Raw genomic sequence first — 13,245 nt, forward strand, 5'->3', positions numbered from 1 at the left:
ATGGCCCCGCATCAGAAGTGCCCACAGAGGGTGAAGAGATCTTCTGCTGACCCTGCCCTCTGTCCCGGCCCGTGGCTGCCAGCTCCCCACTGTCCTGCCGTTCCTGGGTGTGCTCTCCTACCGTGGACGCCCATGCCAGGAGACCAGGGCCCTGGACCAGGAACAGATGGTCTCGAATGTCAGGGTGGGGTGGGAGCCCGGGGCTGGTGGCATTGGTGGCAGCCAACGGCTCCACTGAGGATGTTTCAGTGGTCCGGGCACTGGTTTGGGGCACGTCAGGAACTCCTAAAGGCTGAAAGAGGTTTCCAAATAAGGTCTGAAGTTATCCCTGCCTTTTATTTGGGGGACACAGCAGTCCGACAAGCAGATAGTGGGACTTTGTCCGTGTGCGTACCCGGTACCCGTCTGCATGGACACGTAGGGTCTGCCGGAAACGGGCACCCTCCGTGGCAGGCACCGGCTCGGCAATGAAAGTGCTGCCCGGCCTGCTCAGGTAGCGTGTGGGCACTTGGGGCTCCCCCGGTCCTCTGCAGCGGTTTTCCCAGAACCTTACCCCGTGCACACCTCACCCCTTTTTGCATGTATTTCTCATTTCATTTTGGAAGGGAGGGCGAACGTTTGTGAAAACCAGTGAGAGAAGGTGTGATGTGTTCAAAGAGCATATATATGTACATGATCTGCACCATCCTGATTTGGGGATTTCAGCTATTTAAAAAAAAAAAAAAATCTAATTTCAACATCCAATCCAAAGAAATCCTAATCTGGCTTCCTGTTTTTCCTGCATTGTGACACTTTTTGGTTGTCACTGACCCACAGCCTCCTGGCAACCTCCCAAGGGAAAAGCTACAGCTCCGGCAGCGAGGTTGTCCCCACCCCTGTTACCAGGACAACCGGCTGAGTAGGTTCAGGTGAAGGAGTTCAGCCCGTGTGAGCAATTTCCACCAGTGTAGACCGAGGGAAGCACTGGCCCAGGTGTGGCTCAGAAACGTTTTCATTCTGTCTTGGGGGCCTCGGCAGAATTTGATCTCTTAAAACCTTTTTCCAGTCTGAAGGTCTGTTGGTTGTTGTAGGTCACCCCTTGAAGGTGCCACAAATGCTGCGTGGTCTTTCTTTGTCTTTTCCCCACCGTGGGTGATCCGTGTCTGCTCGAGGCTCGTCACCAGCTGGTTGGAGCAGGACAGTTCGTAGAGTTCCCTCTGAGGCCCGTGTGCCTGCTGGATTCACTGCTTCCCTGCAGGGGGACAGCCTAGAAAAGTCTGTGCTTTCAGTGCGCCCTTTGATTCCTGCTTAGTGCCTCTCAGGAGCATGGGTCTTGGGACATACTTGTTGGAAAAGCAAAATCTGTAACTTGGTGCTTGTTGATGAATTGCAAGCTGGCCTTGCAGATGGAGATATTTATCTTTCAGTTTATTTGAAAGAGGTCTGCTTTAAAATTTTTAGCTTAGATTTGTTTATTTATTTGTGTGTGTGTGTGTGTGTTAAGGGTAAACATACCGGCCCAACGGTTTCAGCTCTCCGATCCACGAGGAACTTGATGAGCCAGCAGTGCGGCTCACTCCTCAGTGTCTGTCCAAGTGCCTTGAGGGCCCAAAAGAAAATTAAGGGTTGGGGCAGGGGTCCGTGTCCTTCCCTCCTCCTACCCCACCTCCCTTCTTTGCTCTAGGGTTGTCTTCCTTGCTTGAGAGTCGAGAAATGCCACCTGTGGGTTACATTTGCCTCTTTCTGTCCTGGAGATCTAGCCTTCAGAAACAGACTCTCAGAACCAAACCAACTAATCTTTTGAACTACGATGTACCCCCCCTCACCCCCGCCCAAGACCCTAAGGTAGAGGACTTCCTTGCACCAGCCCATACAGCTCTGAGCTACAGCCCTGCCTGCCACGGTTCTCCTCCAGTCCACATGGAGCCCGGCTGGCTGTCCTCATCCCCAACTCAGGTTCCCCTGTGGGGCTCCACGTTCCCCCGCCCCCCCAGAAGCACTCTGCTGGGGGGAATGGCCCCGACGGATGAAGCCTGCGTTCCTGCTCTGTGTCCACATAGGCCAGGCCTCCCCATGTTCTCCCCACAGAGTCGCCATGGACACTGGGCTTCTGTCCATTGCTGCCCAGCTCAATGGCGATTTGAAGGTGCCTTTTACTCCCAATCTGCTCGAAGGTTTAAGTTGTTTTGGCTGGTGTTTTTTCCAGACAGATTTCACCTGCCCCCACACCCCAGGAACTCCACTCGGTTGTGTTGTGGTTGGACCAGTGTGGAATCAGAATTGGAAAGTAGCTTCCTGCGTCCACCTGGCCTGCCCTCTCGCACAATGTGGTCTGCAGCACAGAGAGAACTGCTTCCTAAGACCTGTGCTCTGACGTGCCTTTCTCCTCTTTCCCCCGTGAAACTGAACTCCGGGGGACGTTGTTGTGCTTGCAGAACTGCCTGGATTGTTGCTGCTTGTGACCTGGAGAGCCGCTCTGGGGCCCGAGTCGTGAGCCCTCGTTTCCTGTGAGAAGGGGTTGTCTGCCAGGGTGGCTCCGACCCGGTGTTCCATTGTGTCCCCCTGGTAGGGTACCACACTTGTCCACCAGGCTCAAGAATGCAGATGCCTGACGTTGCGTTTAAGTTTGGGGGGACAGATAGAGACAACCATCCAGAGTCCCCAGAGTCTAGTGAATTTCCTGGAAGGAGGCTGCATCCTTCTCAAAACTTCTATCATCTCAGAAGCTGTCATCCCAGGTGGGTGACATGTGCACTTTAACTGCTCTCATCTGTCGGCTTCATTTTTGAGACAATCGGCTATGTTCGTGGAGGCGGGGTAAAAACCTGCAGTTTGCCATAATTCAGCCTTTGCCAACATTCCACTCTCTACCCCCACGAGAGCTGTCTGTGGGGCAGAAGTCCTTATCAAGTTTGGGGGGGTTGTTTTGTTTTTTGAAAAGGTACGAATCCTACCTTTTTCCCTCTTACGTCTCAGGGTAGCACCACTGAAAGTTGTCCCTTCGAGAATGTTCTCCCTCATTATCTTGCCTAACCCCTGGTATCAGCACAAAATTTTAAGACCCATGGGGTTTGTTTTACCTTTATGGGGGGCAGGTGTGTGGGGGTTTGATAAAGCAGGTTTCGCCTTAAGTGAAGGGTGGAAAATCATACCTTAGAAGCCAGGACTTGGTCCAGGAATTGACGTTCACAGAAGTACTTGGTATTTCATCCCTTGGTCTCTAAAGTTGCTTTTCCGAAGCCCGTTCTTTCTTCCCGAGGACTTTGGTATTTGCACGGGGCTGCCGTCCACCCCGGTGTTGATGGGTGCACAGTTGTGCCCAGAGGGCAGCCAGGCCCCGCGCAGGGCTTGGAGAGCCTATTCTAGTGAGTGGGCTTCGGTGACCGTATATACAGGGTGGTTTGGTGGGGACCCCAGACAGTGCTGGACTCCTGCCAGTGCTCGGACGCCCTTGGGATTTGGAAGCCCAGAAACATCCCTCAGCTTAGATGGTGGCAGTGGTTGAGAGAGACGTGTGGCCTGCCTGCCTTCCGTTGGGATGCACACGTGCTGGTCGCCGGTTCCCAGCCCAGCGCGTCGTTCTCGCTGATCTGCAGACAAAGAGGAGGGTTGCGGTTTGTGTCTTGATTTTTCTTCCAGCATAGCCTAACATTCCTAGTCACCCAGGACCTTTGGAATCTACCACCTGCTGGCCAGGTGTTAGAAAGTATTTTCATGCTGCCATAAAAGGAAAAAAAAAAATAGGAAGGGGGAAAAAAAAGGCTTTTCTTTCGTTGTATCATCTAATTTAATTTGTGCAAAGATTGACAGGCCTTGAATTACTTCTCCATCTCGCTAAGGTTCAAAGCCGGGCAAACCCAACTGGCTAAAGTCCTCCGGCCACAGACCCTGACAACCTGCTCCACACACCCAGCCAAGCCCGGCCTGTGCTGGGGGCGCCTCGCTGCTGTCCAGCAGAGGGCGCTGCCCCCCAACCCGGCCTCTTCCCCCCCCCCCCCCCCCCCCAGAGACTCCCCCAGCCTGAGCTCTCCTGTCTCTTGCAGCCACCTGACAGGGAGCCGCCCGGTCAGCTCGCCCGTGGTCACGGTTTAGCCTGTGGTTTTCTGTGTCCTTACCTGCCGGGGGCGCGGGGGGACGCCCAGATATGCAGGAGGCCGACCCCCGTACACCTTATACCTCTGCTTCTGTTGTTTTCAGATGCTATACGAACATTTCTATGCTAGATTCTTTGAAATACAAAGGGGTTAAAACCCAGATGCTGTATATTAATTTGTAATTATGTATAAAGTAAAACAGTTTTAAACTGTAAAAATTTTTTTTCAGTGTGTTTTCTGGGATTTTGCCACACCATACTGGCTTTGTATTTTATTTATCTTCCTTTCTAGTTATTGGCTTCAGACTCTCTTGTAAAGTCCCCTCCACCCTTTCAAAAAAATAAATGTCCCTTAAGTCTCAATTGTTGCTGTATTGTATTTCTCTGTGGGCTTCCTGGAGGGAGTGCCAAGATACTCTGGGCTCCTGGTAAAGGGGTACCCCCTACCCTACGGAGAGCCTTCTCCCCAGGGTGCCTGGATGGCTACTTTGGTTAAGCCTCCAAGTAATGCTCAATTTTGGCTCAGGTCATGATCTTACGGTTCATGAGTTCGAGCCCCATGTTGGGCTCTGTGCTGATGGTGCAGAGCCTTCTTGGAATTCTCTCTCTGTCCCTCCCCTGCTCATACTTCTTCTCTCAAAAAAAAAAAAACCTTCTCCCCAAAGGGAATTTGTGTTTCTAACATACCTCTAGGAACAGAAGTTGGGAAGACTCCATAAGTGCTCAGTGGTTCCTCGGAGACATTTTCCTGGGGCCCAGAGGCAAAACCCCAGGGGGTAACTGACCAGCCCTGAAGTCATGGGGTTTGTGCCTGGAGTCAAAATTATTTCCAGTTAAATCAGTGCAGCAAAATTGCCCTTTGCTATAGATTTTACTCTGTAAAAAGTATTAGTTTGCCTGCCTTTGACAACTTTCTCCACCCCGTACCAGCCCCCAGGACGACTTGCAAGGACAGCAGCAGGACAGACTCCATGAAATGTAGGAAAGAAGCCGTATCAAAAACCGTAGGGAAGGGAGAGACACTGCCCGGAGCTACATAGACCACAGACATCCACGGGAGGGAGGGAAACAGACTGTCGCACCAGGGAGCCCACATGGGGAGGACAAGTCCCCATAACGTTTTGCTTTGAAAACCAGAAGGGCCTGAGCCCCCTCCCTTAAAGAGACAGCACAGCAAATAGCCCACGGAGATACAGTGTAGAGGGAGCAGTTTGAAACTGCCTGAGCCAAACGGGAGAGGGAGAGTTATTATCTGAGTGTCTGCAGGAGGGGCAGAGATCACGGGGAGACTCATCCAGGAAGTCTCATCCACAAAGGAGCTGGCAGGTGCCATTTCCCTCCCCTGCCCCCAGCATCCACACACACACAGACACACACACACACACCTGCAGGAACCACCACACCGATAATTCATTAATTTGCTAAGACCCTACCTCACCTCCCCCTGCACTTGGGCAGACCCACCCCCTGCAGCCAGGCCTACCTCAGTCCTGGCGCTGCAGGCCCCTCCCCCAGAAGGCCTATGCCAGCCTTGCCGACGCTACGTCCTGCCCACACCCTCCAATATACTTGGCGGGAGCCCACCCAAAGCAGTGCCGCAAGCCTCACAGTGTGTAAGCAGCACGTACATGAGCCAGCACCACTCGGGAGACTCCTACCCCAGGGAGTGGGAAAGACAGCCACACACACGTGCACACACGCACAGACTGCAGCCCTAGCAGTGGGTAGGGGGCAGACATCTGGTCTGACTCAAGCCCACGGCAGCCACAGACTGGCCCGTTAGCAACACGGGCACCAAACCCTGCCCGCTGCAGGTGATTGAACTGAAAAGAGGCTCAGCCACAACAGCAGGGTGCATGCAACACACACAGGAGACACCCCGGAAGCACCAGGTCCTGGAGAAAAGGGGACATTGCACTGCGGGGCACCACAGGACCTCTTCCTTCACAAGGCCACTACTTTCAAGAGCAGGAGGTGTAGCTGACTTTCCTGACCCATAGAAACAGAGACTTAGACAAAATGAGGAAACAGAGGAGCCTGCCCCAAATGAAAGAACAGACAAGACCACAAGAGACCTAAGCGAAGCAGAGAAAAGTAATATGCCTGATAGAGAACTTAAAGTAATGATCGTAGAGGTACTCACAGGACTTAAGAGTGGAGGATCTCACTGAGGTCCTTAGCAAACAGAAAACATAAAAAAAGAACCAGAGATGAAGAACTCAATAAATGAACTTAAAACTCCACTAGATGGAATAAACTAGAGGAATTAGAAGAACAGATCAGCATCCTGGAGGATTGTGATGGAAAGCAATCAAGCTGAGCAAGTGAGAGAAAAAAACAAAGTAAAACTAGACTTAAGGAGTTCAGTGATTCCATCAAGCATAACGACATTCACATTTCTCAGGACCTAGAAGGACAAGACAGAGAATAGGGGTCAGAAAATTTACTTAAGTAACAGCTGGAAACTTCCCAAATCTGGGGAAGGAAACGTATCCAGATCCAGGAGGCACAGAGAGCCCCCCACAAAATCAACTCAAGGAGAGCCACACCAAAACATACAGTAATTAAAATGACTAAAAGTAGTGATAAAGACCATGGTAAAAGCAACAAGAGAAAACAGTTACACACAATGGAAACTCTATTAGGCCATCTGCAGATTTTTCAGCAGAAACATTGGAGACTAGAAGGGAGTGGCATGATATATTCAAAGTACTAAAGGAAAAAAAATCTGCAGCCAAGAATATTCTAGCCATCAAGTCCATCATCCAAATAGAAGGAGAGATAGAGTTTCTCAGACAAAAACTAAAGTAGTTCATGGCCACTAAACCAGTCCTAAAGAAATATTAAAGAGGATTCTTTGAATGTAAAGGAAAGACCCTAAGTAGGAGTAAGAAAAGTAGGAGGCACAAAAGCAGTAAAAGTAAATATATCCATAAAAACCCGTCAAGGGACTCAAAATAAAAAGATGCAAAGTTATGACAGACACCATATACCTAAAATATGAGGGGGAGAGGAGTAAAGAATGGGTTCAAACTAAGTGACCATCAACTTAATATAGACTGTTACATGCAGAAGGTACAAAGCTAATGGTAACCACAAATCAAAAACCACTAATAGATACGCAAAGAAATCCAAATATATCACTAAATAAAATCAGTAAACCATAAAAGAGAGCAAGACAGGGCCAAAGATAAAATACAAAAACTACCACAAGTAACAAAATGGCAATAAATATATATCTATCAATAATCATTTTGAATATAAATGGATTCAACACTCCAATCAAAAGATACAGGGTAAGAGTAGATTTAAAAAAGACTCATCTATATGCTGCCTACAAAAGACTCATTTCAGACCTAAAGACATCTGCAGATTGAAAGGGGATAGGAGAGGGGCGCCTGGGTGGCGCAGTCGGTTAAGCGTCCGACTTCAGCCAGGTCATGATCTCGCGGTCCGTGAGTTCGAGCACCGCGTCAGGCTCTGGGCTGATGGCTCAGAGCCTGGAGCCTGTTTCCGATTCTGTGTCTCCCTCTCTCTTTGCCCCTCCCCCGTTCATGCTCTGTCTCTCTCTGTCCCAAAAATAAATAAACGTTGAAAAAAAAAAAATTTTGAAAGGGGATAGGAGTGCATGGGTGGCTCAATTGGTTAAGTGTCCAACTCTTGATAGCTCAGGTCATGATCTCACAAGTTCATGGGTTCAAGCCCCATGTCGGCCTCCATGATGACAGTGCAAAGCCTCCTTGGGATTCTCTCCCTCTCTTGCTGCTCCTCTCCCACTCATGCTCGCTCTCTTGCTCTCTCAAAATAAATAAATAAACTTAAAAAAAAAAAAAAAAGAAAGGGGATAGAGAGACATTGTTCATGCAAATGGATGTCAAAAGAAAGCCAGAGTAGCAATACTTAACGTTGACAAAATAGACTTTAAAATAAAGGCAGTAACAAGACACAAAGAATGACACTATATAATCCTAAAGGGAAGAATCCAACAAGAAGATACAACAATTGTAAATATTTATTCACACAACTTAGGAACACTCAAACGCATAAAACAGTTAATAACAAACATAAATGGAATAATTGATAGTATTATAATAACAGTAAAAGACTAACACCCCACTTATGTCAATGGACAGATCATCCAGACAGAAAATAAACAGAAGCCATGGCTTTGAATGACACACTGGACCAGACTGGATTTAACAGATATATTCAGAATATTCCATCCTAAAACAGCAGAATACACATTCTTTTCAAATGCACATGTAACATTCTCCAGAATAGGTCACATAGTAGGCCACAAAACAAGTCCCAACAAACTCAAAAAGTTCAGTCATACCATGCATCTTTTCTGACAACAGTGCTGTGAACTACAACCACACACACACACACACACACACACACACACACACACACACACACCTGGAAAGACCACAAATACATGGAGGTTAAATAACGTGCTACTAAACAATGAATGGGTCAACCAAGAAATCCCAGAGGAAATCAAAACATACATAAAGACAAATGAAAATGGAAACACAATGGTCAAAAATCTTTGGGATGCAGCAAAAGCAGTCCTAAGAGAGAAGTTTTTAGCAACACAGGCTGACCTCAAGAAGCAAGAAAAATCTCAAATAACCTAACCTTTCACCTAAAGGAGCTAGAAAAAGAACAAACAAAACGCTAAACAAGAAAAGGAAATAAAGATTAGAGCAAAAATAAATAATAGAAACTACAAATAAACAATAGAACAGATAAACAAAAGTGATCAACCTCTAGCCAGGAGAGAGAGAGAGAGAGAGAGAGAGGGAGGGAGAGGGAGAAAGGACTCAAACAAAATCACAAAAGAAAGAGAAGTAACAACAAACACCACAGAAATAGAAACAACTCTAAGAGAATATTATGAAAAACTATATACCAACAAATTGGACAACCTAGAAAACAATGGATAAATTCCTAGAAACATATAACCTCTCAAAACTGAATCAGAAAGAAACAGAAAATTTAAACAGACCGATTACCAGCAATGAAATTGAATCAGTAATCAAAAACTCTCAACAAACAATTTTCTAGGACCAGATAGCTTCACAGGTGAATTCTACCAAACATTTAAAGAAGAGTTCATGGGAGATCCAACATGGCAGAGAAGTAGGGGGATCCGCAGTTCCCTTGTCCCTCAAACACACCAGTGTTGAGGCTAAAGGACTTTGAATTCCAAGAGTCCCGGCTGCAGAGTGACAGAGACATCTCCAGGGGCCCACGGGGACAACCTGGTGGGCCATAGGTGTATGATTGTGAACTGGGAGAGATAAAACAGGTGGCATAGGCACAGATGGGAGGGATTCCCTTCTGCAGAGAGACAAAGAGAAAGAGAGGCTGGGGAAGTATAGGACTGTATCTGAACTAGAGAAAACCCACGGACTGGGATGGACAAAGATCCAATCTCTAACTGCTGGGTTTTCTCGGGACTGGGTCCGGCTGCCCTGTTCGTGCGCCTTGGGAGGAGGGGAGCCAGCCCCGGGTTTGATACCTAGGTCAAGGGCATAGTCTGCAGGGAGAGAAAGCGGTCCTCTACCTGGAGTGCTGTGGGAAGAAGGTATATAACCATTCAAAGGACAAGGACTGCCTGTGTCCACCAGCCAGAGGTCATATATCGGCAGCACAGAGGGGCTTTTCCCTGAAACCAGGGTGTACAGAACGGGACCCTTTAAGACACTGGGGTTTACATCCCAGCTGAGTGCCAGGGAGGTGTGGGCATCAACAGAGAGGGACAAACCACCTCGTTTGTGACTGCAGCACAGTGAGAACGACCTGAACAGAGTGGTTTGGGACACCCGGTCCATGGAGGAGAGACTGGGGTGTCACCATTTTTCTCCCAATCACCAATAAGGTGGGACCTCAGGGAACTGACCGCGGGGCCACAGGGGAGGCAGGACCCGCCCACACCAAGCCACACCCCTCCACACCTGCTAACTGTGGATCTACTGGGGTGGGATTGACTGGGATGAACAAAACGCCTCCTCCAGACCAGCGCTGCCACTGCTTCCAAGGCCCCTAGCGGTTTTGCATTTCCTGATTTAATTCTTGGACAATTTTTATTACATATATGGGGGTTTTTTTCTTCTTTTTCTCCTTCTTATCTCTTCCCTCCTCTAGTCTGGCTATTCGGGTTGTTGGTTTGTTTAAGCAGACATATATATATATATATATATATATATATATATATATATATATATATATATTTAATCTAATCTATATAAACCTTTTCTATATCTCTTTCTTTATTTTCCTCTCTCTCTCTCTCTCTCTCTCTCTCTCTCTCTCTCCCTTTCTGGATTAAGCCGTATTGTTTCTCTGCCTGGTCAATTTTCTTTTCTTGTTCCTCACCCCTGTCATTTCTCTCTTTGTATGGGATAAGGCCTCTTCCATCAACACTGCCCCACCTCATCATTTTTTTGTTGTTGCTGGTGTTTTGGGGGCTTTTTGTGGGGTTTTTGTTTTTGTTTTTGTTTTGTTTTTTGTTTGTTTTCTTTTCCAGGGCTACTTCAATGAACAAATCAAAGCACACCTGGTGGAGGGTCCAAACCATCACTACAAGGAGGGAGATAAAGCAACCAGAGACGCAACAAAAGAGAGAAAGTAACACACTCCAAAAAACACTTCCTGAAGGGCCAGGCTCTGGACAACGTATGACCCCTCTTTACTATAATAGTGGTCGCAGGTGCAGGACACATAACAAGCTTTTAAAACACATAAAGGACAGAAAACTAACCAAAATAGCCAAAATGACGAAACGGAAGAATTCTCCTCAAAAGAAATCCCAGGAAGAAATTACAGCTAAAGAATTGATCAAAACAGATATAAACAATATATCTCATCAAGAATTTAGAATAATAGTCATAAGATTAATCACTGGGCTTGAAAAAAGCATAGAAGACATCAGAAAATCTATTGCTACAGAGATCAAGGAACTAAAAAATAGTCATGATGAATTTAAAAATGCTGTAAATGAGGTGCAAAATAAACTAGAGGTGGTGACAGCAAGGATTGAAGAGGCAGAGGGGAGAATAAGTGAAATAGAAGATAAAATTATGGGAAAAGATGAAGCTGAGAAAAAGAGAGATAAAAAAATTTCTAGACCATGATGGGAGAATTAGAGAACACAGTGATTCAATGAAATGTAATAATATCCATATCATAGGAGTTCCAGAAGAGAGAGAGAAAGGGGAAGAAGGTGTACTTGAACAAATCAGAGCTGAGAACTTCCCCAATCTGGGGAAGGAAACAGACAATGAAATCCAGGAAGCACAGAGAACTCCCTTCAGATGTAACTTGAATTGATCTTCTGCATGACATATCATAGTGCAACTGGCAAAATACAAAGATAAAGAGAGAATTCTGAAAGCAGCTAGGGCAAATTGGCCTTAACCTACAAGGGTAGACACATAAGGGTGGTAGCAGAACTATCTACTGAAACTTGGTAGGCCAGAAGGAGTGGCAGGAAATATTCAATGTTCTGAATAGGAAAAATATGCAGCCAAGAATCCTTTATCCAGGAAGGCTGTCATTCAGAATAGAAGGAGAGATAAAGGTTTTCCAAGACAAACAAAAACTGAAGGAGTTCATCACCACTAAATCAGCCCTACAAGAGATCCTAAGGAGGACTCTGTGAGTGGATGCTGCAAAGATCATAAGGGACCAGAGACACCACTACAAGCATGAAACCTACAGATAGCACAATGAGACTAAATCAATATCTTTCAGTAATAACCCTGAATGTAAATGGACTAAATGCTCCAATCAAACATAGGGCATCAGAATGGATAAAAAAACAACCCATCTATTTGCTGTCTACAAGAGACACGTTTTAGACCTGAGGACACCTTCAGATTGACAGTGAGGGGATGGAGAACTAGCTATCATGCTACTGGAAGTCAAAAGAAAGCTGGAGTAGCCATACTTATCTCAGACAAACTAGACTTTAAATGAAAGGCTGTAACAAGAGATGAAGAATGGCATTATATAATAATTATGGGGTCTTTCCATCAAGAAGAGCTAGTAATTATAAATGTTTATGAACCCAATTCGAGAGCACCCAAATATATAAAAACAATCACAAACATAAGCAATCTTATTGGTAAGAATGTAGTAATTGCAGGGGACATTAATTCCCCACTTACAACAATGGACAGATCATCTAGACAGAAAATCAATACAGAAACAATGGCCCTGAATGATACACTGGACCAGATGGACTTGACAGATATATTCAGAACTTTCCATCCAAAAGCAACAGAATACATATTCTTCTTGAGTGCACATGGAACATTGTCCAAGATAGATCACCTACTGGGTCACAAAATAGCCCTCAATGAATATAAAAAAGCTGAGATCATACCATGCACATTTTCATATCACAATGCTATGAAACTTGAAATCAACCACAGGAAAAATTTGGAAAACCTCCAAATGCATGGAGGTTAAAGAACATCCTATTAAAGAATGAATGCGTCAGCAAGGCAATTAAAGAAGAAATTTAAAAATATATGGAAACAAATGAAAATGAAAACACGACAGTGTGAACTCTTTGGGATGCAGCAAAGGCAGTCCTAAGAGGAAAATACATTGCAATCCAGGCCTATCTTGAGAAACAAGAAAAATCCCAAATATAAAATCTAACAGCACACTTAAAGGAAATAGAAGCAGAACGGCAAAGAAACCCCAAGGCTAGCAGAAGAAGAGAAATAATAAAGATCATAGCAGAAATAAACAATATAGAATCTAAAAAAAAAAAAAAAACAGTAGAACAGATCAATGAAACCAAGAGTTGGTTTTTTTAAAAAATATACAAAATTGATAACCCCCTAGACAGACTTCTCAAAAAGAAAAGAGAGGGCACCCAAATAGATAAAATCATGAATTAAAATGGACTTATCACAACCAATCCCTCAGAAATACAATTATCAGAGAATACTATGAGAAATTATATGCCAACAAACTGGACAACCTGGAAGAAATGGACAAATTCCTAGACACCCACACACTACCAAAACTCAAACGAGAAGAAATAGAAAATTTGAACAGATCCATAACTAATGAAGAAATTGAATCAATTATCAAAAATCTCCCAGCAAATAAGAGTCCTGGGCCAGATGGCTTCCCAAGGGAATTCTACC

At 45.7% G+C, this 13,245-nt stretch overlaps 1 protein-coding gene and 1 long non-coding RNA gene across 12 annotated transcripts in view; one reads left to right on the plus strand and one right to left on the minus strand.

Annotated features, from left to right (window-relative positions):
* AKAP13 (A-kinase anchoring protein 13) overlaps positions 1 to 4,435 on the plus strand; it is a 335,610-nt gene extending 331,175 nt beyond the window's left edge. For all 11 annotated transcript variants that reach the window (XM_086711495.1, XM_086711489.1, XM_086711487.1 and 8 more), the window contains one exon: positions 1 to 4,435. In XM_086711495.1, the coding sequence (XP_086567621.1) occupies positions 1 to 50 (50 nt within the window). In that variant the 3' untranslated portion in view covers positions 51 to 4,435.
* Positions 3,536 to 13,245, minus strand: part of LOC147580432 (uncharacterized) — a 26,221-nt gene continuing 16,511 nt past the window's right edge. The window contains exons 2-3 of the long non-coding RNA XR_015252898.1: positions 4,760 to 4,883; positions 3,536 to 3,569 (exon numbers count right to left, since the gene is read on the minus strand). This is a non-coding gene — a long non-coding RNA (uncharacterized LOC147580432). The remainder of the gene's footprint in view (positions 3,570 to 4,759; positions 4,884 to 13,245) is intronic.

This window comes from Puma concolor, chromosome B3 (assembly GCF_028749965.1).
Source record: "Puma concolor isolate L17-30 chromosome B3, mPumCon1.1.hap2, whole genome shotgun sequence".
In the NCBI taxonomy this organism is placed as follows: Eukaryota; Metazoa; Chordata; class Mammalia; order Carnivora; family Felidae; genus Puma; species Puma concolor.